The sequence below is a fragment of the Nematostella vectensis genome, chromosome 8 (assembly GCF_932526225.1).
Source record: "Nematostella vectensis chromosome 8, jaNemVect1.1, whole genome shotgun sequence".
Classification (NCBI taxonomy): domain Eukaryota; kingdom Metazoa; phylum Cnidaria; class Anthozoa; order Actiniaria; family Edwardsiidae; genus Nematostella; species Nematostella vectensis.
Genome location: NC_064041.1, coordinates 10,734,063 through 10,760,993, shown reverse-complemented (window position 1 = coordinate 10,760,993; position 26,931 = coordinate 10,734,063). Strand labels below are relative to the sequence as shown.

The 26,931-nt window shown below is 40.3% G+C and overlaps 3 protein-coding genes across 5 annotated transcripts in view; 2 read left to right on the top strand and 1 right to left on the bottom strand.

The window, feature by feature from the left end:
* Window positions 1-18,979, top strand: part of LOC5502110 — a 20,676-nt gene extending 1,697 nt beyond the window's left edge. For 2 of the 3 annotated variants that reach the window (XM_048731333.1, XM_048731331.1), the window contains exons 3-21: window positions 873-2,231; window positions 3,674-3,715; window positions 4,260-4,304; window positions 4,719-4,803; window positions 4,947-5,008; window positions 5,299-5,349; window positions 5,749-5,853; window positions 7,008-7,089; window positions 8,420-8,508; window positions 8,731-8,800; window positions 9,127-9,179; window positions 9,810-9,904; window positions 10,038-10,100; window positions 10,573-10,661; window positions 11,332-11,612; window positions 12,028-12,167; window positions 13,013-13,156; window positions 14,687-14,842; window positions 15,828-18,979. In XM_048731333.1, coding sequence (XP_048587290.1) covers window positions 873-2,231; window positions 3,674-3,715; window positions 4,260-4,304; window positions 4,719-4,803; window positions 4,947-5,008; window positions 5,299-5,349; window positions 5,749-5,853; window positions 7,008-7,089; window positions 8,420-8,508; window positions 8,731-8,800; window positions 9,127-9,179; window positions 9,810-9,904; window positions 10,038-10,100; window positions 10,573-10,661; window positions 11,332-11,612; window positions 12,028-12,167; window positions 13,013-13,156; window positions 14,687-14,842; window positions 15,828-15,912 — 3,096 coding nt within the window. In that variant the 3' untranslated portion in view covers window positions 15,913-18,979. The remainder of the gene's footprint in view (window positions 1-872; window positions 2,232-3,673; window positions 3,716-4,259; window positions 4,305-4,718; window positions 4,804-4,946; window positions 5,009-5,298; window positions 5,350-5,748; window positions 5,854-7,007; window positions 7,090-8,419; window positions 8,509-8,730; window positions 8,801-9,126; window positions 9,180-9,809; window positions 9,905-10,037; window positions 10,101-10,572; window positions 10,662-11,331; window positions 11,613-12,027; window positions 12,168-13,012; window positions 13,157-14,686; window positions 14,843-15,827) is intronic. The other variant, XM_048731332.1, reaches the window with a different exon arrangement.
* LOC5502103 (queuine tRNA-ribosyltransferase catalytic subunit 1) lies at window positions 18,853-26,931 on the bottom strand. Its single transcript, XM_001623280.3, has 8 exons — window positions 26,641-26,931; window positions 24,923-24,991; window positions 24,769-24,822; window positions 23,944-24,223; window positions 23,360-23,498; window positions 22,732-22,807; window positions 19,451-19,645; window positions 18,853-19,329 (listed from the first exon to the last, which is right to left on the bottom strand). The coding sequence occupies exons 1-8, from the start codon at window positions 26,872-26,874 to the stop codon at window positions 19,171-19,173; spliced, it is 1,206 nt and encodes a 401-aa protein (XP_001623330.3). The 5' UTR covers window positions 26,875-26,931; the 3' UTR covers window positions 18,853-19,170.
* LOC5502105 (nuclear pore complex protein Nup214) overlaps window positions 26,704-26,931 on the top strand; it is a 29,445-nt gene continuing 29,217 nt past the window's right edge. Inside the window, exon 1 of the mRNA XM_048731323.1 lies at window positions 26,704-26,836. The gene's annotated coding sequence lies outside the window, so the exon portion shown is untranslated. The remainder of the gene's footprint in view (window positions 26,837-26,931) is intronic.

Sequence of the window (26,931 nt, the reverse complement as noted above, 5' to 3'; positions counted from 1 at the left end):
CAGTGTAAACAATTTTGAAATCAATTTGGTTCCAGAAAAGACAGCATTTAGGAGAGCTGTGGTGATTCATTAGAAAATTATTTTCTTATCCAGGCAAAGCCAAACAAGAAAAAATCATCATGAATCCACCTTTGCTTGTAAATATCCATAAGCAAAGCACTCAATTATGCCCCAATAGACTTCATGATGTCCTGAAACACTCTCCCAATATGCTCATAGCTGTATTTTTTATGAAAAATACAAGCAACCATCAACTTGTGCTCGCTTCAGCACAATAATGAGGGATTAAAAGTGGGGACTGCAAAGCACTGTTGGAAAGCTAGGATACCGCTGACTAGGTGCAGCTGTGTTTGACTTTGACGGGCTGTATAAAACTCAGAATAGGGGGGAGGTATCTGTTTTTTGTAAATTCAGCTAAAAAATAGCCAGGAGTCAATGGGTTATGGCTGAAAATGTTCTTAAGGATGTTCTTGAATTTTAGTGTATATAGAATTATAATACACAATGAATAATTAAGAAGAGAATCATATAGCATTAAGTTAAGGTTGTTCTTACGAACAAATTTGCTTCTGCATTTTAGAATGCATCACACTAACAGAACAATATTTTGCTGCCTTTGCATGTTCTTGGCATTTTTTTTTGTTTAAAGTTTAATCTCAGGCTGGAAGTTCTTTTAAAAAAAAGGTTCTTATAAAACAAGAAAGAGTGCATTGGGAAAGACCATATTGTGATTTTCAAAGCCACATGTTAGTGTAATAGGCTAATGTTAGGTACCACAAATTGTGTTTTTGTTATTAAAGTACTGCTAGATTTACATGGTTTTATCTTGTACTTCTCTCATTATTAATTCTACAATTTCTGGCTCTTTTAAGGACAAGCATGCTTTGAGAAGAAAACCACCAAAGAGGGAGAGAAACATTGAGTCTAGTTCCATGACCTCTAGTATCATTGAGGATCTTGCTAAACGCAGAAAATCAAGTCCTATAACATCACCAGAACTGAAAAGTCCTTCTCAAGGCAGCCATACCAGTAAACACTCTCAAAGGTCTTCTACTAAACAACCTTCACATATTTCACCTGGTAAAGCCCCAAAACGAATTACATCTCGTGTGTTGAAAACACACACCATTAGAACAGCAAAAGAAAAACCACCAGGAGTAAAGAAACCTTGTGTTACATCACAGATACCTGCAGAGATCTCTTGTAGTAAAACCAGGGCCTGTCATATTGCTAACTGGTTGTCTAGTGTTGATAACTCCTTTGAACCAAATGATGCTGGGAGTAACATAAGTGGGGGACCAGACCATAAAAAGAGAGAAAAAAGTTCTGTCAAAAAGGTTCCAGAGGCTGCAGAAAAACAACCAATATTTTCTGGGAGAATAAATCACCAAAAGAAAGATGAAAGACAATCTGTACAATCCCCAAATGATACTGTTTTGCAGAAGAACTTGCAAAGTAACAGTGCACATAAAGGTCGCATCAGGACTTTTTCAGCTGGAAGTAGAGAGACTGATACCTCTTCTAAAGGTCATGTTAGGACATTCTCATCCGGAAGTAGAGCGAACTCTATATCACCCACTTCTCTGCCGATAGGATTCACACCCTTTGGACAGTTAACCCAGAAAGCTCCAACTTCTAGTGGACATAAGTCTAAGGCTCACATAACCAGTAACCATGGCAGCCATAATCAAGGCCCTACTATTAATGGGACCACATCTCCCAATACAAAGATACAAGCTGCACAGGTACCTAATAACCATGGTAACCATAGCCGTGAAATTAATAGTCAGGAATATTGTACTCATGGTAACCAGAATAACCAGGGCAACCAAGTTATTGATACTCAAAGCCTTAGTGATACAAAAGATGTGTCACAAAACCAAGGGAAGCTTGAGTACGTTGCTAAGAGGAGTGTACCGATGAATGTCGACGTTGTGGTGTCTTCTCCAAGTAAACCACTCAAATCTGAGTTGCATGCTCCCATGGAGAGCACACCCATTACTGGTGCTGGCCAGTTTCAGATACCTACTTGCCTTTCGGGTCAGCTTACTGGCATGCACAGTACACCTCAAGTTGATGTGGTCAGCGGAGGAAGTATGTCAAGTGGCAACTTTTTCTATAGTCCCCTGAGGGTCAACGAGCAAGTTGGGCAGCACGACAGTGGATATGATGACACTATTGACATGGAGGTGGATAACTGTGAAGAGCTGCAGGAGTCGATAATGAGAGAGGTGAGCCAGGGTGATACATACACTACTAACAGAAGCATCTAGAAAATCTTGTCCACCTCAAAAAAGAGATTTCCAATGTTCTGAATTTCACGAGACACATTAGATATAAAAAGAAATTGCTTCATATTTGATTTTTTCCTTAAACACAGTCCACTGTTTCACACCTGATATTAATACAGTCAATGAGAAAACGTTTTCGTCAACCGGCTTCACGACTACACGACAAGCTCGCATGTAACCATAGGTAAAAACCGCAGAAGTGCCTTGCTACATATACTGTATCAGCCACCTCTAAGCTTGAAGTTTTCTGGTGGCACTTCAGTGTTTTTTACCCATGCTTACACGCAAGCTTGTCGCGTAGTCTCGAAGCTTGTTGTGAAGGACATTTTGGCCAGGGGGGGGACTTTTAGAAAAACAGACGGGGGTGCTCGACAGCAAAATCAATTTTAATCCTAAGGGATAGCACTAAGGGCGTGGTCAACAACAATTCTTACCCCTAAGAGATAGCACATTGGGTATGGCTGAAGGAATTTTTAACCCTGAGAGATTAAAAAACAATGCTCGTTTTAATTGGCTTACAGATCCTGTATTGTTATGTTACCGACAAAAAAGTTGAAAGTATTAACTGATCAGTTGACTTGTGGTTTATTGTAAAATATGTTTCAACTGATAGGGCCACCATTTAGCATGAGACACCCTAAAATATAGCAGAATCGGAAAAATCCTAAAACACACCCTAAGAGATAGCAGTTGGTAAGAATTTTATACCCTAAAAGATAGGTCTATCACCCCCGTCTACTTTTCTGGAGAGTCCCCCCCTCCTCCCCCCCCCCCCCCCCCCGGGACATTTTGTCAATCAACTGTATACAACATGGGTCATGAAATCTTTTATCATTGGAAATGTCTTTTTCTTTTTTAAATCAGCTATATGTTATGGTAGGTTTCTTCTCTTCTCCCCTTGTTGTATTACAGAGATTTCTTCTTAGGAAAGGGGAGGGAAATTTGAAAAACCTGGCTGGTGAGGAGATTTAGTCAGACATGAGTTTTTATGCTGGTACAGAAGCCAGTAGGGTACAAAACACACCAAGAATCCATATAAAGCTATAATACTGTTCTTAAACATAAGTTCACAATAAAACTGCTGTTCGCAAGTTTACTACAAAGTCATTACTAGTCCACATACATTTGTATGTATGTTTAACCTTGCTGCTTCCTCTTCCATATTTTACACCTTTCTTACCACCACCCTCTCACATTTTCTCCATCCAACCTAGGTGTCATTGTTCAAATTCCCACTCCTGTGACAAACTGATGCATGGCATTGTTCCCTCCATTTTTTTACCTCTTTTTCTAATACCCTCCAAGCAAGGCTATGCATAAGCCCATGTATTGGACAACCCTCACTCCTGTTTTATTCCAAATTGTGTTAATTTGTGTTCTAGCTCCAAGAAGTGCGTCATTCATTTGTTGTCAACCATGAGCAGGCAAGTATTTTAAATAATCACTGTTTAGATGTTTTTTTGAAGTTGTTGACAATGATAGTTGGCTGGTGAAATATGCACATCCCTGATAATCTAGACAGTCCATCTTGCATACTTTTGACGGATTTAAGGACGGGTTCTCCTTTATTTGCAATACCTTTGTAGGAATTTATCGCGTTTGTAGCTGTCTTCACAAGTTGACTGAGTTCTAAAATAGTTCTCAGCCAGTTTCTGTGATCTTTCTCAAGTTTCGGAGCTGCAGCTGGGATTTCGTCGAGAATCTCTTTTAGCTCTAATTTGATGGAGAACCTGAGAAGCCTTAATTTCATGCGCACATCCGGGGCAATACTCAGCCCAGTCCTTCCTCCGCCTGTGACGTCATACTGTAGGTCAACGCCCACTGGAATATTTGCATAAGGGACGACTGAGTCTCTTAGGGAGGTTGCTGCCTGGAGTGGGTTTCCTGTGGTGCGGAGAGTGAACTGAAGGCCCTTGCTGTTAGACTTGTGGACTAACCAGTGCACTTTATTGTGATTCTTCATCACAGATTGCTTCAGACAGTTCTAAGACAAAGCCAGAGCATTGCTATAGTGTAAGTATTGTGAACTTCATAGTTGTAATACCTTGACTTTGCCTTGCCAAAGGAACACAACTACAAGACCTGTCAGCTGTAAATGTTTGAGGATTTTTTTTATGATTGTTAAGTTTAGATTATCAAGGTAAACTGTCATACTTGGTTGCATGCAGTAGTATGCTGATAATGACCGAAATGAAGGAATGTACTTAAAATATACCTATCTGTTTTTCTGTTCTGAGCAAACTTATGTTTGCTAATTAAAAGCCTTGCCTATTGACTTACATTGACTATTGTATGATAAAGCCAAATGACTAACACTAATTAGATGAATGAGAAATTATGATGATTCATCATGTGGACATTGCAGCCGTTTTCCCCATTCCAAATCATATCCTCACATTCATCCATCACATTTGAAATTTCTTCTAGGATGTACTGTATATTATACTGGACACAAACATTCTCTTGTCCCACTTAAAGTTTATCACAGAACTTAAGGATTTCCCGATTGAAGGTAAGAACCATTTAGAGATGTCTGGAATGATGACGTCCTGATTGTTTTAAGAAAGATTTGAAAGTATATTTGTAAAACTGGATTTGGTCTGACAAAGCTCAGTGTCTGAAACTATCAATAATTGAAGTTTTTTGTGTGTATAGGTGTTGGTCGCCCTGTGTTGATTGTACCATGGATTGTTATGCAGGAACTGGACTCGTTGAAGGTAGAGTATTACAAAATGTAATTATCTTATTAGTATATAAGTAGCTTTAACATTAAATGCACTTCTCATGTGATTTACACATTACTTGTCATTCAGAATTCATGACACCATTAATGAACACTTTTTCCAAGTACCAAGTTCAAAACAAAATTATTATGCTTCAATGTGTCAATCAAGCGTTGTTCATTTTTGCTTGCTTTCAACAGACAAGTTTTATTTTTTTACCAAAAATACTTCATTTTTATTGGGGCAGTAATTATCAGTGTTGATTTATGCTTTTCATTTTGCAGAGTGATTCATGGAAATTCAGGAAAGGAAAAATAATCAATGCTGAAAACAAGGTCATTAGATATTTCCTGATATGCCTACCAATATTGAAGTGTGGTCTTATTTATGTTAGCCCTATGCTTCATCTTATGAAAGCAGGAAAAGTTGCCAAAAGCTTACACACATTGTGTTTATTATCCTTTTCAAATGAAATTTAGGTATTCTTGCTTAACTACCTGCCCACTGAAACTAAATGATGTTCAGAGTTTACGTCAGTGAACATAAAAAGTACACTTTTTTAGTAAACTATAATTTAACTGCTGTTTAACATCACCATAAGATTTGTTACTGCAATAAGCTCATTCTTTTAAAAATTCCAATGAAATATGTATACTGATTCAGTATTTCATCATTCTATCTATTTCTATGAATTTATTTTATTTCAATTTTATTATTTGTTTATGTTGAACCAGGAGAGCCAAAGAGGAGTTGATGCTCAGGCAAGGCAAGCTGTAAGGTTTCTTCATTCTTGTTTTGAAGCCAATCATCCACGTATTCGAGGACAGACACTAGCTGAGGTGAGATCATGGTTTATTGGTATTAATCCAGGTGTTTCATTAGGCCCCGGCAGCCGGCAGAAGTGCCGGCTATTTCCCACTGAGTGCTGGCTACTTTTTTTAAAAAATTCGACATAAGTTTTATTTGAACTAAAAAGATAAAATAACTTCCACCCCCTACTTATCAATCTCCATTGCTTACTCTGAAAGTTAATGAAAGCCCTGTAATCATTTGCATACAAGGAAATAAAAAAAACTCCAGCAATGTCAAGGCCAGACATTGATGGTCTTAAATGGATTGTCATATTTGCCTCCTTTCTCCCTCTCTCCCTTTCTCCCTATCTCACTATGATGCTATATCTCTCTCTTCTCCCTATCTCACTATGATGCTATATCTCTATCTTCTCCCTATCTCACTATGATGCTATATCTCTATCTTCTCCCTCTCTCACCATGATGCTATATCTCTATCTTCTCCCTATCTCACTATGATGCTATATCTCTCTCTTCTCCCTATCTCACTATGATGCTATATCTCTATCTTCTCCCTCTCTCACCATGATGCTATATCTCTATCTTCTCCCTATCTCACTATGATGCTATATCTCTCTCTTCTCCCTATCTCACTATGATGCTATATCTCTATCTTCTCCCTATCTCACTATGATGCTATATCTCTATCTTCTCCCTCTCTCACCATGATGCTATATCTCTATCTTCTCCCTATCTCACTATGATGCTATATCTCTCTCTTCTCCCTATCTCACTATGATGCTATATCTCTCTTTTCTCCCTCTCTCACCGTGATGCTATATCTCTCTCTTCTCCCTATCTCACCATGATGCTATATCTCTCTCTTCTCCCTATCTCACTATGATGCTATATCTCTCCCTTCTCCCTATCTCACTATGATGCTATATCTCTCCCTTCTCCCTATCTCACCATGATGCTATATCTCTCTCTTCTCCCTATCTCACTATGATGCTATATCTCTATCTTCTCCCTATCTCACTATGATGCTATATCTCTATCTTCTCCCTATCTCACTATGATGCTATATCTCTCCCTTCTCCCTCTCTCGCCATAATGCTATTTGTCTCCCTTCGTCCTCTCTCACCATGATGCTATTTGCCTACCTTCTCACCCTAATGCTAAAGGTCTTTCCATGTTTCTAGTCCTTGGAGCATGTAAGTGATCTCCCTGAGGAAAGTAATGATGACAGAATCCTGCACTGTTGTCTCATGTTCCAGATGAAAGGTACTAGAGCCAGGGTTCCCCTTAGAGAATATTTTGGTCTGGGCTAAACATTCTCCTAAATTAATCACTTACTTTTAAGAAGACCTAAGGACTCCATACTGGGAAAGAAATTGTCAGTGATTGGTTTTAGCTGACATGCGTTTTGTCCTTTACAATTTGTTATATTAAATCTGTTTTTCAAATCAAATCTGCACTGTAGATGCTATACAAGGGTGGTATTTATTTGATACTTGTAGTACAATACAGACAATTATGTGCCATAGGAGTGGTAAATGATAGTAATAATTAGTTATTGCTCTAAATGAGTAATACTTTATAAGTGGTGCTTTATAAAAATGATTGCAATCTTTCTTTCATTGAATAAGCTATGGTGCAATACTGGTTAAATAGTAGATTAATCTTGCACAGAGACGTCCCTTCCTTATGCAGCTAGCCTAACCTGCCTTCCTCTTTTTTTCCTCTAGTATTATTTAAAGCATTTTTAAACGGAAATATCTTTACTATTCACGTAAAGAAGAAAAAGATCTGATAAATGACCATTCAGAAGTTTAGAAGCAATCACAGGTGAAATGAAATCAACAATACATGAGACGAAGCAATTTGTCTAAACAAAGAGCAAGCGCAAAGTCGCACTTGAAATGCCCATTTTCAAAAAATCTAATTGTTTACGTACAACCCTTCAATGAAGCTCAAAGTTAACCCGAATGTTTCTCAATATCTAAATTTATTCTACGAAAACAATAAAAAAATTAATCGGCGAAATTTTACATGGCAGCTAAAAAGCAAAAAGTTCAATTTCTTAATTTTGAAAGTATTAATAGTCCCAGGAATGGCCCCTAAAGCTTACGATCAACAAAACCGATTGCTTTCATTTTTGATAGGTTATTAAAAATAAGAGGTAGCTTAATAACAATGGTAAAAAAAATCCTTGGTTGAATATAAATTTTTTTCAGGGGCGAATTTCAAAGTAGGTAAATAACAGAGTGACTCAAAATAAAAATACGCCAATATCTCAGAATTCCTCTTATAGTGTCGACCAAGGTCTCATTTACAATGTCCTATAGCTTTTTTGTTAAAAATTTCCCTGTAGTGAACAGCACTTCGCGTATAATGAATTTAACAAGTTCACTGTTCCATTACCATAGAAACAGCAATGTAAACAAATGTTACATTTTCATAAAGTTCATCCCTAGCTACATTGCATGGCCAATTAGTTTGATTGTCCGATCCCTGTAGCAGAAGATACAAGTTGTGATTGACCAGAAGGTTTGAGATTCGGGAAACTGTATTGAATCTCCTTAAAACATTCTTACCATGTTTCTCTCTATAGCCTCCAATGGTAATGCTGTCCTGTTCTCGAATGACCAGAACCTCTGTAGTAAGGCGATGATCAATGGTGTCAGAGCTTTCCGCTCACATGTACGTACTTGTACACTTGGCTAGGGACACAGTAATGTTGTTACTTACTGCCTTGCTATGCATTAGGCAAAGCAGGTGTTTCCCACAGAAAATATTTTGGTCTGTAATAGTTTTACTGAGGTCACCTTCTGTGTTTTATTCACACACTATTTGACTTTGTAATGAAGACAGGACGTTCCACTTTACAAGTTTGATTTATCCTCACTCCCTTGCCTTCAACAGAACCTTATTGATGGCTTGCGTGACATGTTCAAGAACAAAGAGATTGTTGTCAGGGCTGATTATTTTTCAGGTACTGGAAACTCTTAAATAACCCCTGTCAGCCGCTATCTTGTCATCCTAGCAAAGTACCAAGCGCGAGAAAGCATCCATTTCCATCGGCTGATTTGGGGAAGCCAATGCGATATTTTCGGTTGAATTTGCTGAATACAGTTTTAAACTTTATTTTTTGATGGTTATTTCGAGATTTTAACACATAATGCCTCTTCAAGAATTAAATGAAAGCAATAACAAAGGTGTGGCTGGCAAGGGCTCTTTAAGTCACAATATGTGCAGGCTATAACATGGTCATTGTCATGATATAACTGTAGAAGTAATCATAATGCTATTATCAAACAGATTATTATGATGAGCTAAAAGCACAAGAGGTGCTTGCTGAACGTCGAGCCAAGGTAAGTAAGGCACTGGTGCTGGTATGAATGGTGGTTATGCCATATTCCACTTTGTTTGGCTGCTCAAGGGCCTGGGAGGAGGAGAGGAGTGAATAACTGGCTGAATAATAAAGCAAGATTGGTTATCTGTGCAGGGGTAGTGATATAAGAGCATGGATAGAGAAACACCACAGTTCTGAAAACCTTTTTAAGTGTAGAATTTGTTACTGTGGTTTTCCAACAGCTAAATCACCTTCTAGCTTCTTTCATTTAAAATTCTTTGAAGAATTGGCATGCACTTAAATTGCCTTTTGTAAGCTTTGAGCAATTCTCCTTATATATGTCTGTAGTTTTCTGTAAATCTCTAGAAGTCCTCTGTGAAGAGAGACAATCTGTAAGATACAGTATATGTTGAGAGTGGGTTGGTAATTAGTTTCTTTTCAATTTTTGGGCTATGTCTGAATTTGCTTAAGGCTGCTAAGCTGACTATGTATATCTTAGGAGTCTTAGACAAGTTAGAATTTATCTTTTGCAATGTAATAACTTGTATTCTCCTTGCAGACAAGCTTTCATTGTCAAATGTAGACAATTCTATGAAAATAGTATGAGGGTTGTGGAATCTGCTGTACCATGTCTCTTCATACATTTTAGGCTGATGATATTGTCTGTGAGCTTCAATGCATCATGAGAGAGGGACTTGCTGTCATCGTTGAGACTGAGATGAGAGCGGCTTACGAACACTTGTGGTAAGGATCTTAGTGTCTCTTGAATAGAGGGTGGCCATTTAATAGAGGTTCAATTATTACTGTTTCGAACATTATTATTTTTATTTAAAGAAAGAATTACATAATAACTAAAGAACATTAATTTTTTGATTAGGGAGGCCATAGTATGTATCAAGCCACCATGGACTCTACAGGACCTTCTTCACATTATAGACAAGTGGGTAGAAACATTAATAATCCATAGTAATCCTCACTGGAAGCACACAATTGACATGTAATACTGCATTCATAATTATTGTACCCTAACTAAGGGTTCATGCAAGGGAGCATCGCAAAATGCATTCCTTTTAAGGCAAGATTGATATTTAAAATCAAGGCGTCATGTGTGTTTGTCAGCAGGGTCTTTATTCGTATATTGCCAGAATCCTTTCCTTTCGTCGGCACTTCGTGACGACACTACGCGTACCAGATATCTTCGAACAAAGACCCTGTTGACAAACATAATCCACTTCATAATCCAAGCCCCACACCCCCAACAGCGCAACTGATAACTCCCCTTACAAAACAAACACACATGACGCGTTGATTTTTGTAATTAATATCAAACGTGCATTAAATAGGAATGCATTTTGCTGTGCTCCCTTGCTTCATGTTACTCAAGGTGGTTTGTTGGTGGTGGTTTGTTTCAGGCACTGGATTGCTGTGTTTGGAGATGTCATCAAAAGAAGCATGCATCCTACTGTCAAGGATCTCAAGAAACTCTTTGACCCTCATAAAGGTAACATGTTTAGATTTTGGGGCTCTGAAATATCCCAGGGGCTAGTTCTAAAAAGGCTGATTAACTTAACCTTAGATAAGTGCCTAAGCCCAGATAAAAAATTGCTAATCTTAGGTTTTTCTATTTTTATGTTTGTTTTGTTTTTATGTAATGTATTTTATGAATTTATGAAAACGAACAACTCCATTTGATTATCTATTATTAGTGGATTACCTATTTAACCTACCTTGATGGTTTCTCTAAGCAACAAAAATATTTTGCATTCCTAAGGCCTTTTAAGGCCTTAAACTTCAGGAAAAGTTTTCTAATGGCCTTCGAAAATAACAAATAAATGTTAAGAATTGCTACCATAGATTAGACTATGCTTTGATAAATTTATTTAGGTTGTCACAACAAAGGGTTATATTGTGCCAGTCTACACTGGTATTGAAAATTGAAGTCTTAAAAAGGATGCATGTCAAAGATGGATTCAATAGTCATTTCAACGACGAAGAGCTAATGCTTGAAACATCAGTGCAACTACTCTGTTTCACAGGCATCCAACATACCTTGTCAACCTTGTGTTGATTTATAACTGTCTATACGCAGACCATCTAGTTTTTCTCCTGCTTGTCTGTAGTCTATCTAGTTATACCATGCCATTGTTAGTTGACTGTTGAGATATTTCTAGGTGTCCCAGGCTGTATTGCCAATGCTTCCAAGCTGCTTCTGACAAGTCAGTCCCTCATGGGCGCCTTTGCCCAGAGATCCAGCTACAATGGAGCTGTAACAAAGTGTGTAGCCGCCATCCATGTACTGAAGAAGAAGTGTGAAGACTCCAAAGAACCATCCCCACCTCCCAACCCAGTCACCTCACAAGCTGCCATTCAGGCCAAGCCTATCTACCATGCCCTTCCGCCTGCCATGCCCCAGTCACAGACTGAGACTAGCAGTGTGATTCTGGGTGAAGGGGTAGGCCCTGCAGAGTCAGAATCACCATTGTGTTTTTTCATTCCTTGCTGGAAGACAAATAATGTGAATGATTAGGAAAATAGCCATCTGAAAACCAGATGTTATACTTTATTGACCCAATTCCAGAGAAGATATTAAAATAGCTTTCCAAAATTAGCTGATAGGAATGGATGCTTTCTTGTAATCATGCCAAACATGGCGTCTGACAGTGACTCTATAAGCTGTTTTGATAGAAATGAGTGTAATGTGTTTCCCACTTGTCTGTCCTATCAAAAAATACAATACCTTAGAACTTATTTTTTGACCAAGTATTAGTAAGGCTTAGAACCCTTCCATGCCTTGCTCCAGTGTCATAGCTTTCGTTCTTTTGTGTATTCTACCACTTCACACAACTATTATCCTTTTGTTATCCTAGTCTACGCCTAGCTCAGATGAGACTGCCAGCATCGCATCTGGAAGTATTCATGGCGAGATCAACACTGTCTCTATACGGAAGCCTTATGAGGATGTGCTGTCTGCTTTTGACGTCATTTGGAACGCTGTCAATCAATTCAGGTACTTCCTATAGGCTTTCCCCAGAAAGGGGTCGAAGACTGTTATGCAGTATCCTACAGTGGCAAGTCTTAGTGTGAAACACAAAAGTGGGACCAGTAGAGAGGCTTGTTTGACCCACCCATCGATTTTTTGTTTTCATTGTGGTAAGGAGCCAAAAAAATGTTTTATCTTTAATTACAGTGCAATTCCTGCTACAATTTTCACCTTTAAAATTAGGGGGCGTTGTTTTTACTCGTGATTCCGGAATGAAAATGATTAGAATAGAAAAAAGCATGCGTTCGTTTATCCCACATTCCCATTGCGGAATGGAATGAAGGCCATTCTACCCATTCTACTACCTGTAGCAGAATGACTTGAATGCCATTCTGAACATCCCTACCAACCATTCCCATTCCAGAATGATAGGAAAAAACACACCCTTTGTTAATAAGAATGCAAAAAAAAACACTTTTGGATTGGCAATCTTGCACTTGTTATGGCACAGACTTAAGTAAGACAGCAATTTACAGTGAAAATAAGGCCTAGAACAAACTCCACCCTTTCATGTGTTGTTCCAAATGCTTGCATATTAACCAATGAAATTGCTCTATCTTCATTTGTATTTGGAACAGTACACGAAAACGACTGTGTTTTCCTAAGATTGTTTGAAGGAAAACCCTGATAAAATGAACATAGAGACTATAAAACACCTACAAGACTATAAAATATTATCCCTTACACTGGTGACTTTCGTTGGCCACCTAGTATGGTTTGTGAATGGTGGCTCTATAGATAGACCAACACAGCTGCACCACTATGAATATCTCACGGTAAGAAGTGTTTGCTTAAACTGTTGTCTTCATCAGTGCACAGATCTTCAATGCGCTTTCTTACCCCCACAACATACCACTGAGCCTAGAAAACCTCCCAAAGCCAACCAAGGAAGAGGCGATCACCTTTCTCAACAGACTTGCACCTTGTCTGAGCTCCCTGGTCTCAGCTCTGCAACTGTGAGTATTCATACGAAGCTTTTACCCGTGTTTTTCAAACACAGAAACCGGTGGGGGGGGGGGGGGGGGGGGGTGGGGGGCTGCACTTATGGCAAACAAAAAATGCTTGACTTGACAGTAAAATGCTTGAATTGACAGTATTATTTAGCCTAGTCAACACCGATGAGTTCATATCAACGATTATTATTACGTTAGGGGATTACAGCATAACCCCTGCTTTATCTTACATGGTGTTGTCTGTCAACCATATATTACGTTAGGAGATTACAGCATAACCCCTGCTTTATCTTACAGGGTGTTGCACATCAACCATATATTACGTTAGGGGATAACGACATAACCCCTGCTTTATCTTGCAGGGCGTTGCACATTAACCATATATTACGTCAAGGGATTACAGCATAACCCCCGCTTTATCTTACAGGGCGTTGCCTATAAACCATATATTACGTCAGGGGATTACGGCATAACCCCTGCTTTATCTTACAGGGTGTTGCCTATAAACCATGTATTACGTCAGGGGATTACAGCATAACCCCTGCTTTATCTTACAGGGTGTTGCCTATAAACCATGTATTACGTCAAGGGATTACAGCATAACCCCCGCTTTATCTTACAGGGTGTTGCCTATAAACCATATATTACGTCAGGGGATTACGGCATAACCCCCGCTTTATCTTACAGGGCGTTGCCTATAAACCATATATTACGTCAGGGGATTACGGCATAACCCCTGCTTTATCTTACAGGGTGTTGCCTATAAACCATGTATTACGTCAAGGGATTACAGCATAACCCCCGCTTTATCTTACAGGGTGTTGCCTATAAACCATATATTACGTCAGGGGATTACGGCATAACCCCCGCTTTATCTTACAGGGCGTTGCCTATAAACCATATATTACGTCAGGGGATTACGGCATAACCCCTGCTTTATCTTACAGGGTGTTGCCTATAAACCATGTATTACGTCAGGGGATTACAGCATAACCCCTGCTTTATCTTACAGGGTGTTGCCTATAAACCATGTATTACGTCAGGGGATTACTGCATAACCCTGCTTTATCTTACAGGGTGTTGCCTATAAACCATATATTAGGTCAGGGGATAACGACATAACCCCTGCTTTACCTTACAGGGCGTTGCCTATAAACCATATATTACGTCACGGGATTACTGCATAACCCCTGCTTTATCTTACAGGGTGTTGCCTATAAACCATGTATTACGTCAGGGGATTACGGCATAACCCCTGCTTTATCTTACAGGGTGTTGCACATTAACCATGGTATTACGTCAGGGGGATTACTGCATAACCCTGCTTTATTTTACAGGGTGTTGCCTATAAACCATGTATTACGTCAGGGGATTACTGCATAACCCCTGCTTTATCTTACAGGGTGTTGCACATTAACCATGGTATTACGTCAGGGGGATTACTGCATAACCCTGCTTTATTTTACAGGGTGTTGCCTATAAACCATATATTACGTCAGGGGATTACGGCATAACCCCTGCTTTATCTTACAGGGTGTTGCAGTTACCGATTGAGCAGCTCTCATCATCCCCTCAGCCATTTTTGAGCCTACAGTCAGCAATCAGCCGCTTTCACCAGGAGATCCTCAACCTTGGTTGCCCTGTCACGTCACAGGCTCTTTGTGTTTTCTGCCAGGACCCAAACTCGAGGTAATATAAACCTGGTATAAACCTTATTTTGGCAGGGGCGTGGCCAAGGGGGCCCGCCCCCCACCCCCTCCCCCTCCCCTCCTTCTAGCAGCCAAAAATACAGTAAATGAATGAGACTATCGATAACACAGGAGAAAAGGCCCCTTTTGGGACCCCTCCTGTTAAAAATCCTGGCTACGCCGTTGTGTGGTATCCATATAGTCACACATCCACGGAAACCCAGGGGAAGTTCCCTCTAACGATTCACTCATGAGAATAATCTGGGGAACAGTAAATATGAGGCCTATGGCGAACTGTGATTGGAAAGAGTTTTATTTTTCAAGCCATGCCAAAAATAGGAATTCAGCAGGGAACCAGATAGTTCTTGTAACTTGTCCTATCAAGTCGATAATCCGAGACCAGTTGGCCTGTCTGAACTTAATCATGATTTCCCACAGTGATTTACAACCAGAAATTATTGATCAATGGCAGCTTTTGACATGTTTAATCCTCAAGGGGCCCATGCGCCACGCCGTAGCTTACAGTCCCCAGGGTTTTTTTTTTGCGAGTGAAAGGTTAGAGGGTGATAGTCACTCCGTATAACGACACTAGTCCTTTGTGGGTTTTGCCTGGACCCATCTAGGAAATGTAAACCTAATATAAACCTGGTATCCACATTTAGTCACTTCATCACCGGCCCTTTGTGACTTTAAAGCCGCATTGTCACCAGTTTACTTCCGGTCGATTACGTAAGAATCTCCGATATTTCAAAATATAGAAAGCAGTGTGTCTATTGGAAGTTTCTTTGAGGATGTGACTGCTAATTTAGAGCGGATGGCCTGTTAAATATTTCGGATTTGAATAGATTCTTTTTGTCTTTTAACGGTTGAGGTTTCCGTCGGACCTCCGGAAGTAAACTGGTGACAATGCGGCTTTAAGCATGTTTTTTTGGCATTGTGTTTTACAGTGAGTGCAGTTTGATATGGGTTCTCTCTTTGTTTTTCAGGTCGGCACTTATCCAGGGTTTGTCGCAACTCGATCGCGCTCTCGCAATGTTGCAGCACTGCTGGGTGTGTGTACGACAAGCGTGACGGCATCTGAAGGGATTTCGTGACAAAAAGCGTAACGACATGATCGCGCTCTCGCCATGATGTAGCACTGTTGGACCAGTGTACGACAAGCGTGACGGCATCTGAAGGGATTTCGTGACAAAAAGCGTAACGACATGATCGTGCTCTCGCCATGATGTAGCACTGTTGGACCAGTGTACGACAAGCGTGACGGCATCTGAAGGGATTTCGTGACAAAAAGCGTAACGACATGATCGCGCTCTCGCCATGATGTAGCACTGTTGGACCAGTGTAGCACAAGCGTGACGGCATCTGAAGGGATTTCGTGACAAAAAGCGTAACGACATGATCGCGCTCTAGCAATGTTGCAGCACTGCTGGGTGTGTGTACGACAAGCGTGACGGCATCTGAAGGGATTTCGTGACAAAAAGCGTAACGACATGATCGCGCTCTCGCCATGATGTAGCACTGTTGGACCAGTGTACGACAAGCGTGACGGCCTCTGAAGGGATTTTGTGACAAAAAGCATAACGACATGATCGCGCTCTCGCCATGATGTAGCACTGTTGGACCAGTGTACGACAAGCGTGACGGCCTCTGAAGGGATTTCGTGACAAAAAGCGTAACGACATGATCGCGCTCTCGCCATGATGTAGCACTGTTGGATCAGTGTGAGACAAGCGTGACGGCTTCTGAAGGGATTTCGTGACAAAAAGCGTAACGACATGATCGCGCTCTCGCCATGATGTAGCACTGTTGGACCAGTGTAGCACAAGCGTGACGGCATCTGAAGGGATTTCGTGACAAAAAGCGTAACGACATGATCGCGCTCTAGCAATGTTGCAGCACTGCTGGGTGTGTGTACGACAAGCGTGACGGCATCTGAAGGGATTTCGTGACAAAAAGCGTAACGACATGATCGCGCTCTCGCCATGATGTAGCACTGTTGGACCAGTGTACGACAAGCGTGACGGCCTCTGAAGGGATTTTGTGACAAAAAGCATAACGACATGATCGCGCTCTCGCCATGATGTAGCACTGTTGGACCAGTGTACGACAAGCGTGACGGCCTCTGAAGGGATTTCGTGACAAAAAGCGTAACGACATGATCGCGCTCTCGCCATGATGTAGCACTGTTGGATCAGTGTGAGACAAGCGTGACGGCTTCTGAAGGGATTTCGTGACAAAAAGCGTAACGACATGATCGTGCTCTCGCCATGATGTAGCACTGTTGGACCAGTGTACGACAAGCGTGACGGCATCTGAAGGGATCTTTTTGATAAAAACGTAACGACATGATCGCGCTCTCGCCATGATGTAGCACTGTTGGACCAGTGTACGACAAGCGTGACGGCATCTTAAGGGATTTTGTGACAAAAAGCGTAACGACATGATCGCGCTCTCGCCATGATGTAGCACTGTTGGACCAGTGTACGACAAGCGTGACGGCATCTGAAGGGATTTCGTGACAAAAAGCGTAACGACATGATCGCGCTCTCGCCATGATGTAGCACTGTTGGACCAGTGTACGACAAGCGTGACGGCATCTTAAGGGATTTTGTGACAAAAAGCGTAACGACATGATCGCGCTCTCGCCATGATGTAGCACTGTTGGACCAGTGTAGGACAAGCGTGACGGCATCTTAAGGGATTTTGTGACAAAAAGCGTAACGACATGATCGCGCTCTCGCCATGATGTAGCACTGTTGGACCAGTGTACGACAAGCGTGACGGCCTCTGAAGGGATTTCGTGACAAAAAGCGTAACGACATGATCGCGCTCTCGCCATGATGTAGCACTGTTGGACCAGTGTACGACAAGCGTGACGGCATCTTAAGGGATTTTGTGACTAAAAGCGTAACGACATGATCGCGCTCTCGCCATGATGTAGCACTGTTGGACCAGTGTACGACAAGCGTGACGGCCTCTGAAGGGATTTCGTGACAAAAAGCGTAACGACATGATCGCGCTCTCGCCATGATGTAGCACTGTTGGACCAGTGTACGACAAGCGTGACGGCATCCGAAGGGTATTTGTGACTAAATGCGGGACCATACGATCACAACACTTTCGCCATGTTGCACCATTGTTGGACAAGCGTGACGGCATCTAAATTTATTTTGTTACAAAAAGCGTTACAATACGATCACACTAGCCATTTTTCAGCACTGCTTGACATGTGTAGGACAAGCGTGACATCGTCTTATTGGACAGAAACAAATCGATCACGCTGTCGCCATGTTGCAGTGAAGGGCAAGTGTCACGGCCTCTAAAGGGATTTCGTGACAAAAAGCGTGACAAATCGATCTCGCTCACGCCTTGTTGCTGCACGTTTGGACCAGTGTAGGGCAAGTGTGACTGCCTCTAAAGGGATTTCGTGACAAAAAGCGTGACAAATCGATCTCGCTCACGCCTTGTTGCTGCACGTTTGGACCAGTGTAGGGCAAGTGTGACTGCCTCTAAAGGGATTTAGTGACTAAAAGCGTGACAAATTAATTGCGCTCACGCCTCGTTGCAGCACCGTTGGACATGTGTAGGGCGAGCGTGATGGCATCTGAAGGATCGTGTGGCAAATTTCATGACAGGAAACGCGTGATAACACGATCACGCTCACGCTTTATTGCAGCTCTGAAGGATGTGTGTGTAGGGGTGATGACATGTGCAGGGATTTGGTGCAGATAGGCACAGAAAAATCTTGACCACAAGACATATGCATCGATGCTGACCATACAAGGTTTATAAATACGACTGATAAACAAAACAAAGTCTTAATTGGTGAATGATTATCGAGACTTTTTTCCAGGGGAAGTCAGAGTCGTGTCATTGCTTCAAAGGGCCTGTCGTACTTTACATTGCACAGGTCTATTGCATTGAGCTCTCACCCAACCTGTAAATAGTTGATAGCTGATTTTCACAAAATACCTACCGTCAGGTCAAAGAAAGGAGAATTAAAAGATAATATATTTTTTGCAAATATATTTGTTGAAAAGTTTATAATCGTTAGAAGTTACATTATAACAGACTTTATGAAAAGTATTATATCTACAGCTGTTCTAGTTGTACACAATAAAAAAAACTATGAAATTTATTCTTTTTGTTAATTTTTACAAGTAAAGAGTGGCAACAACCTTGAACTAAGACGGGGAAGGGTATTGGAACTATCTATCGCAAGGGAAGGCCATACTTGAGAACAAATCATTTGAGATAAATCATGATAAATCATGTGTGAGAATATTTAATTTTTTAAAAATATTATTTACTAACAGCCCATTCAAGATGTCAACTGTCACCATTCAGATCAATGTTGGCTGATAACAGCGCTTCAACCACCCACTTAGGGTACTCCCCCTCTGGATACATTCGTCGCATGAAGTCCCTAACGAATTGTGGGAATTTGTCTGCTTTTATGCTTTCCCGGATGCCTCTCATAAGTTGCATCTAAAAATAAAATGAGGTTAATAACTGACCTCTTTCTGGGCATCAACCGTTAATACAGCAGGTTTACTACAGTATTTCATGGGGGCTGGATCTTTAATGATTACTATAAGAAAACGCTCACCTGATAGCTTATGTTGTGTATCGTGATATAGTGACAGGCGACAGATTCTCGCCCCAGAAGACTATTGAGGAAGGCACGAGTGTGGCGTGCACACGTACTGCACGTACAGTCTGGGTCGATGGGACGTATATCAGAGCTGAACTGCTTTTTCTTCAGATGGAGCTGACCCCACGGAACAAGGGCAGTGCCGAACCTCTGAAATGAGAATTAGGTTATGTAAGAGGAAATGACCCCACGGAACAAGGCCAGTTCCAAACCTCTGAAATGAGAATTAGGTTATGTAAGAGGGAAATGACCCCACGGAACAAGGGCAGTTCCAAACCTCTGAAATGAGAATTAGGTTATGTAAGAGGAAATGACCCCACGGAACAAGGCCAGTTCCAAACCTCTGAAATGAGAATTGGGTTATGTAACAGGGAAATGACCCCACGGAACAAGGGCAGTTCCAAACCTCTGAAATGAGAATTAGGTTATGTAAGAGGGAAATGACTTCACGGAACAAGGGCAGTTCCAAACCTCTGAAATGAGAATTAGGTTATGTAAGAGGAAATGACCCCACGGAACAAGGGCAGTTCCAAACCTCTGAAATGAGAATTAGGTTATGTAAGAGGAAATGACCCCACGGAACAAGGGCAGTTCCAAACCTCTGAAACGAGAATTAGGTTATGTAAGAGGGAAATGACCCCACGGAACAAGGGCAGTTCCAAATCTCTGAAATGAGAATTAGGTTATGTAAGAGGGAAATGACTTCACGGAACAAAGGCAGTTCCAAACCTCTGAAATGAGAATTAGGTTATGTAAGAGGAAATGACCCCACGGAACAAGGGCAGTTCCAAACCTCTGAAATGAGAATTAGGTTATGTAAGAGGGAAATGACCCCACGGAACAAGGGCAGTTCCAAACCTCTGAAACGAGAATTAGGTTATGTAAGAGGGAAATGACCCCACGGAACAAGGGCAGTTCCAAATCTCTGAAATGAGAATTAGGTTATGTAAAAGGGAAATGACTTCACGGAACAAGGGCAGTGCCGAACCTCTGAAATGAGAATTAGGTTATGTAAGAGGGAAATAACCCCACGGAACAAGGGCAGTTCCACACCCTTGAAATGAGAATTAGGTTATGTAAGAGGGAAATGACCCCACGGAACAAGGGCAGTTCCAAACCTCTGAAATGAGAATTAGGTTATGTAAGAGGGAAATGACTTCACGGAACAAGGGCAGTTCCAAACCTCCGAAATGAGAATTAGGTTATGTAAGAGGGAAATGACCCCACGGAACAAGGGCAGTTCCAAACCTCCGAAATGAGAATTAGGTTATGTAAGAGGGAAATGACCCCAGCGGAACAGGGGTCCATAAAATCAGGGAGTTACATTACACATGGAACTTTAAAGGACTTATAGAAGGCAAGTATAGGGGAGGGGTTGAGGGGGGTGCAGTTACACTCTTCCCCCTATAAAATAAACAAATGTTATAAAAAAGATTGTGGGCTAGGTTTTTGCTGTTGCGACCCCTCGATAAGAGTGCTGGCCTTGCGCACGGTGTTGCGCATCATAGCGTAACAAATATTCTAACGCTAGGTTTATGATTATAACTTTGATCTCGAGAAAGCTACACACTTTTTATTTTATTTGGATAACGTTTGTCTAATGTGCATCTCGAATCCAAACAGTGCCATAAAAACGGGCCGTTTCAAAGCCCATTTTTTATGAACATTGCTCCATCTTTTTGCTGATTAAAAAGAAACTTTTGATCAATGTCATAAACGGAAGGCCCTTAAAATTCTTTTTAAGGGCTTATGGTACTATCTCGTTGCTACGAAACTCCGTTGCTACGAAAGGGAAAAGCGCTACATTCGGTTAAATGGACTAAAATCGCCGCGCGCCTGCCAGATTTGAGGCCCAGTGGTTAGCGTGTTTGACTCGTAGCAAGCGTTCCGGGTTCAATCCCCGGTTGAGTTTCTTTTTTTTCTTCGAAACTCCAGCTTTAATTTTCCTTTTTCTTTTTTCCAAGAGATTGAAATAAACTTTTGACATTTTGTAGAAAAAAATGCAATTATGTTTTCGAGAATAAAAAATAGATGGCGAAAAAACAAGATGGCGGCCATTTCCGCGCGAGAAAAACACGTTAATTTTGAACATTTTACAACAATTATGATTTTTTTTCAATCACACCATTGATATTATCATTCCTAACAACTTAGCGCATGGGATTTTTGATTTTTGAAGAAATAAAAAGGTTATTACCAAATATGTGGTTTTCGAAGAACATAAAAATTCGCCATTTCTCGCGGTATCAAAATTTCGCAAATCCGATGCGTGAACTTTTAGAAATAGTAATGTTAAAATATTTCTGCAAAAAAAATTATGTTAGATTTGAACAGTAGCTTCTCCGACACGTTTTTCTGTTCTGGGTCACGTGACCATGGAAGGGGTCAGATGACGTCATCATTTGTGTCATTTATGTCTAAAACACTTATGTTGAAAGTTCAAAGAGATTTGACAAAAAACAGAAGCTTTTATAAAACAAATAAATTTTCCTAGCAACGGACTCAAAAGATAATACCATAGGCCCTTAAGATGCTGTCCTTTTTATAGAAAGAGGATAAGAAATGTGAACAGACGGGAGCGATAAGCAGCGTTAGAATTTTTTTTTTCGACAACAGAAAACACAAAACGTCGAATTAAGTCGCGCCTTTTTTGCTCTTTTTGCCTTTATCGCGCCTTTTTTTTGCCCTTTTGCTTTTTGCCTTTTTTTTGCCCTTTTTGCCCAATGCGCCCTTTTTGCCCTTGTTTGCCTTATTTTTGCCATCGCACTCTTTTTGCATTTTCATTGTGCTTTTTATGCAGTATGAAGTGCTTTTTTTATCTATTTAAGCGTATTTTTTATCCCTAGACAATATCAACCAGCTGTTACGAACATTAGCGAAATCTAAAACAAGTGAGAATAATACATATACTTTTCTAGACGTAATTCCAGAAGAAAGGAATGGCTGCTGGTAGCCTGTTGATAAGATTTGAAACTCCTTGGGTATTTGTCTACTTTCAATTCTTGCTTCTCATCTTCTTATGCAAGACAAGAATTCGCCCCGTTCGAGTTTGAATATTGCAAACTTAATAGCATGGAGAAATATACATTCTATAACTAAAATAATTTAAGAAGCCTAAATTGTTCAATGATAGAGCTCACTCTGTTAGTGTGCTAAAATACATTTCCCATTTTAGGCAACATGGTGGTGCTTTCACAGCGATTGGTGGCTGTCAAACTAATTGCTGATATACTTACAGCTGTTCTAGTTGGGTAGACACAGTCGTACATGTCGGCTCCGAGTGCACAGCACACAACAAGGTCAACAGCATAACTTCAATGAAGTTGATTTTGAATTAGAAACAAAATTATTTTGGTTGGGATTTTCAATTAGTTGAAGGGGGCAACTCAGATAGCATTTAAGGTTACAGTCCACATTACAGTCTACAATTAGGCTACAGCGAATTAAACAACAGCAATTATCTTAAATAGGGGTTCTAAGCAAAGGTAGCATTCATACCTGTCAACCTCCGAAAATCTCAAGGCTTGAGAATGATTTGGGGGTAGGGGTGTGGTATATTCATTTTTAGGGGGGAGGGTTGGGTTAAACCTTGCAGGCGTTTGCCGTATAGAAAGCTTTCGCGAACAAATCCACTTATAGATCTAACGTGTTAGATAAATTGTGCCACACAAGGGAATTGTTGTTTCAAATATTTTAATAGAAAATAGGCAAAATGACGATTTCTACAGAATATTTGGTGCTCAACCCGGGAGAGCAGGAGAAGGGGTCCAAAATCTTGAGACTCCCGCCTAATGCGGGAGAGTTGACAGGTATGAGAAATGCCATTGATGGGGAGGGGAAGGAAGAAAATAAGAATCAGCTTACCCTACTCCCATGACATAGCGAGGTTTATTTCTCGGCAGGAGCCCAGTGCAAAGGGTTACTGTTCTCCAGAACTGATCCTTTTCCTCTCCGCCACTTAGCCCACCAATAGCAATCCCTGGTGTGTCTCTCTTGACCATTTCTAGAGAAAAAATGTGGACATTAACTGCTGAGGCCTGTTGCACTTTTTGATGTTTGAAGACATCAATGTCTTCTGACTCCCTTGTACACAATAATGACAGTCGATTTGAAAATAAACATTCTTCACTTCTCAAAAACATAATTGTGACAAAGAAGAAAAGGGTAAAAAAAAGAAGAGAAAGACCATTCTAGGTAAAGGTCATTCTTATAGTTAATGTACACTCCAGGCATTATGTCAAAATCACAATCATTATAAGCTGGTTGTTTATGTTCTTATTAAAAAATTTGCTTTTTCTTGGTCTGTATAGTGTCCTAAATAACTCAGTTTCAGGGAGGTTATTTCCAAATATAAATGTTCCTGGCCATTAACCTGATTAATCATGAAGTTTTTTAAAGGAGTGTTAAGTTAGAATTACGCCTGTTGCATCTTGCATCTCATTAATCACCTTCCACACACTGCTTCCTTAACTCTGTATCTAACCCCCCTTGAATAATAGCAAACAGGTTCTGCTCCTTTGTTCTTTTGTGTGATGCTATGCATCTATCCAACCACCTAATAGACCTCCACATGGCCTCCTCAACGCGAGGTCCTTTGGTAGTGCTACTGACAACATCATCTAACTGCATCATTATGTCTGCACCTATGGAGTTCTGAATCTCCATAGATTTTTCAGGTGTGAGTAATAGTTCTTTTCCATCATGTGGAGACTGAAATTTCACTCCTTCCTGAAACAAGAGACAATGTATTTTACTCTTTCCTGAAGCTAGAAACAATGTTCAAAACCCCTTCCTGAAGCTAGAGACAATGTATAAAACCCCTTCCTGAAGCTAGAAACAATGTATATTATCCATTATTGGAGCTGTAAACAATAATGCATATAGTACCCCTTCCTGAAGCTGGAAACAATGTATTTTACTCCTTTCTGAAGCAGGAAACAATGTATTTTACCCTTTCCTGAAGCAAGGATAAAGTATGTAACCCTTCCTGAAGCAATAAAACAATGATTTTACTCCTTCATAAAGCAAAAAAACAATGTTTTTTTACTCCTTCCTGAAGCAAGAAACAAGTGATTACCATTTCTGAAGCAAGAAATAATGTAGCAGGAAACCTGTCATTTTACTCCTTCCTGAAACAGGAAATATGCAGCTTTTACTTCTCCCTGATGCAGTAGCTTTACTCCTAAAGCAGAGAATTTGGTTTTTCACTCCCTCCTGAAAAAAACCTGTGGCTAACCAATCTGTCTTTGACTTAATTATAATAATCTACTTACTTCTGTGATTTCAGATAGCTTAATCAGGGATACCATTTGGAAACCTCCACTGTCCTACAAAATGCAATACATGTATTAGCTATTCTTATTACACTAATATTCTCCTCACTTTCAAACAGTCAGCTAGAACAGTATCATAAATGAATACACTTACTGTAAGCAATGCTCGTTTCCAATTCATAAATCCATGAAGTCCTCCAGCCTTATCTAGTGTTTCAGTTCCCTAAAAAGTGAAAAATGTGATTCATTATCAGGGTTCAAAATTTGCCGGCTTTGTGGGTTGTGATGGGAATAAAAAGCCTACATACCTTAATAATAAAAAGGGGATACAGAAAAAAAAGAGCTGACAAAGACCAGATAACAGCCAGCAGCCGGCTGCTACTGTATTTTGAACCCTGATTATAGCTGAATTTTTTTGGTAAGAAGGGTTGACATTCTTTTGTTGTTCTATTCTGTCTTCTCTAGGCATGCTGGTCATTTCAATTGCCAAGAAGAGGGAGAGGATATACACTTATAAGCAAACTTTTTCTTTGTTTAAGGTGGCGCCAAGGTTGTTTTGGCTAAACAGCTTAAACTAAGTTCCCTATAAAAGTCACAGCTACATTGGTTATTGATTGGGCAATGACTTTCCATATTAATAATCAGCTGTAATAATGAATATGGGATGGCAAAACAAAGATTGGGAATATCGAGAAAGCCTAACATTCAGATCTACACAACAAAGATTTCCCACAATGATTTGATGACAGCTTGCTCAATCCCCTAGAGACCCCAGGTTTTTTTTACCAAGTTTTAAGCGAGCTAGAGGTAAGTCAATAATTATAATGTATAGCATGGAGGAGGGAAATTTAGTGATTAAATGTCCCTCGGGATGACTAGTTAAAGTCCTTCCTTCCGAAATGCCGTGCATTTAATCACTAAATTCCCCGGATGCCGTGCTATAACTTTGTAACACCATGATCACCAGGGAAATAAACATGCAACTACCAGTAATATTAGGTTGGATGAGCAAACACGGTTCAATGGATCAGGGCATTGCATACGCATTGTTCTCTTTATCCCTCTAGAGACGACCACATTTTCATGAACAGTTCTCAAATCAAACATAGTTGATTTACATAGCTGCGCTACATATCTACAGTTTAGTTCTTTGAATCGAGCGTTGTTTCACTCCCTTCCTATTTTATATAGAACCTATATACGAAGTTAGGTTTGGAGAGCATTCCGGCTAGTCACGAACACTCAAGAAGCTATGGTTACTCAGTACCGTTCAAATTTTTCGAGAGTTGAAAACAACAATCGCGTGGGTTTTTAGACAAGAGAAATAGAAATATAACGAGAAAGGATTTCGCTGAATCGGGAGGCAGGAGACATTTTGCACAGAGGTTAGAGATATTTTATTTGCTGAATACAATATTCAACACAAATTGGGAATGCATTTTTGTTTATTTTATCAAGAAATCGCTGACAAAGTATCCTAATCCCCGCGGTGCAAGTACACACAGTGAAAGATTATTTTGTCTTTTTCTAATTTTCCCTCATTTTTAATGCATGAGGAAAATTTAGAAACTACATCTCCCTCATAATTAATTCATGGGGGAAATTTAGAAACTAAATCCCCCTCATAATTAATGCATGAGGGAAATTTAGAACCATCTATTGTTTCCAAGGAAATTTCGCTAGTAATCGTCCCTGAGAAAACAAAAAAGAATCCGAGGTGATCATGGCATTACTTACTTAAGTACACCTGGGTTCCCAAGGATGATTTTAGCATTTCCTTATACACCAAAAAATCGGGGAAAGGGGGACTGGACCCCCCGTTGATTTTCTTTACATGATATATCATGCTTCCTGTTCCTTCCTCATGCATACCGGTCTCATCCCCAGATGATACGTATTTCCCAGGATGATTTGACAATCCAAGTCTTCGAGCTGTGAACATGTCAATCCTTTCATTGTGCCTTGTGTCCCCACCGGCATAAACACAGGCGTCTCTACCCGGTGATGCGGCAAGGTTAAAATCCCCGTACGGGCTTTTGTCGTTGAACATTCTGCAAGAATTTTGAAGGTAAGAGCGCTTTCACGTGTTTTCTGTTTGTCCGCCATATTGGATTTGGAATCCTGGATTGCGGGCTCAACTAGAACACAGGGTACCCAGTAAGT

Bases quoted from the DNA above. Each gene is read 5' to 3' on its own strand.
- LOC5502103 (XM_001623280.3), bottom strand. From the start codon at position 26,874: ATGGCGGACAAACAGAAAACACGTGAAAGCGCTCTTACCTTCAAAATT. The intron at 19,646-22,731 runs GTAAGTATATCA...TTCTCATTTCAG, and splicing joins TCTACCCAACTAGAACAGCT to AGGTTCGGCACTGCCCTTGT. The intron at 19,330-19,450 runs GTGAGCGTTTTC...TTTTATTTTTAG, and splicing joins TACACAACATAAGCTATCAG to ATGCAACTTATGAGAGGCAT.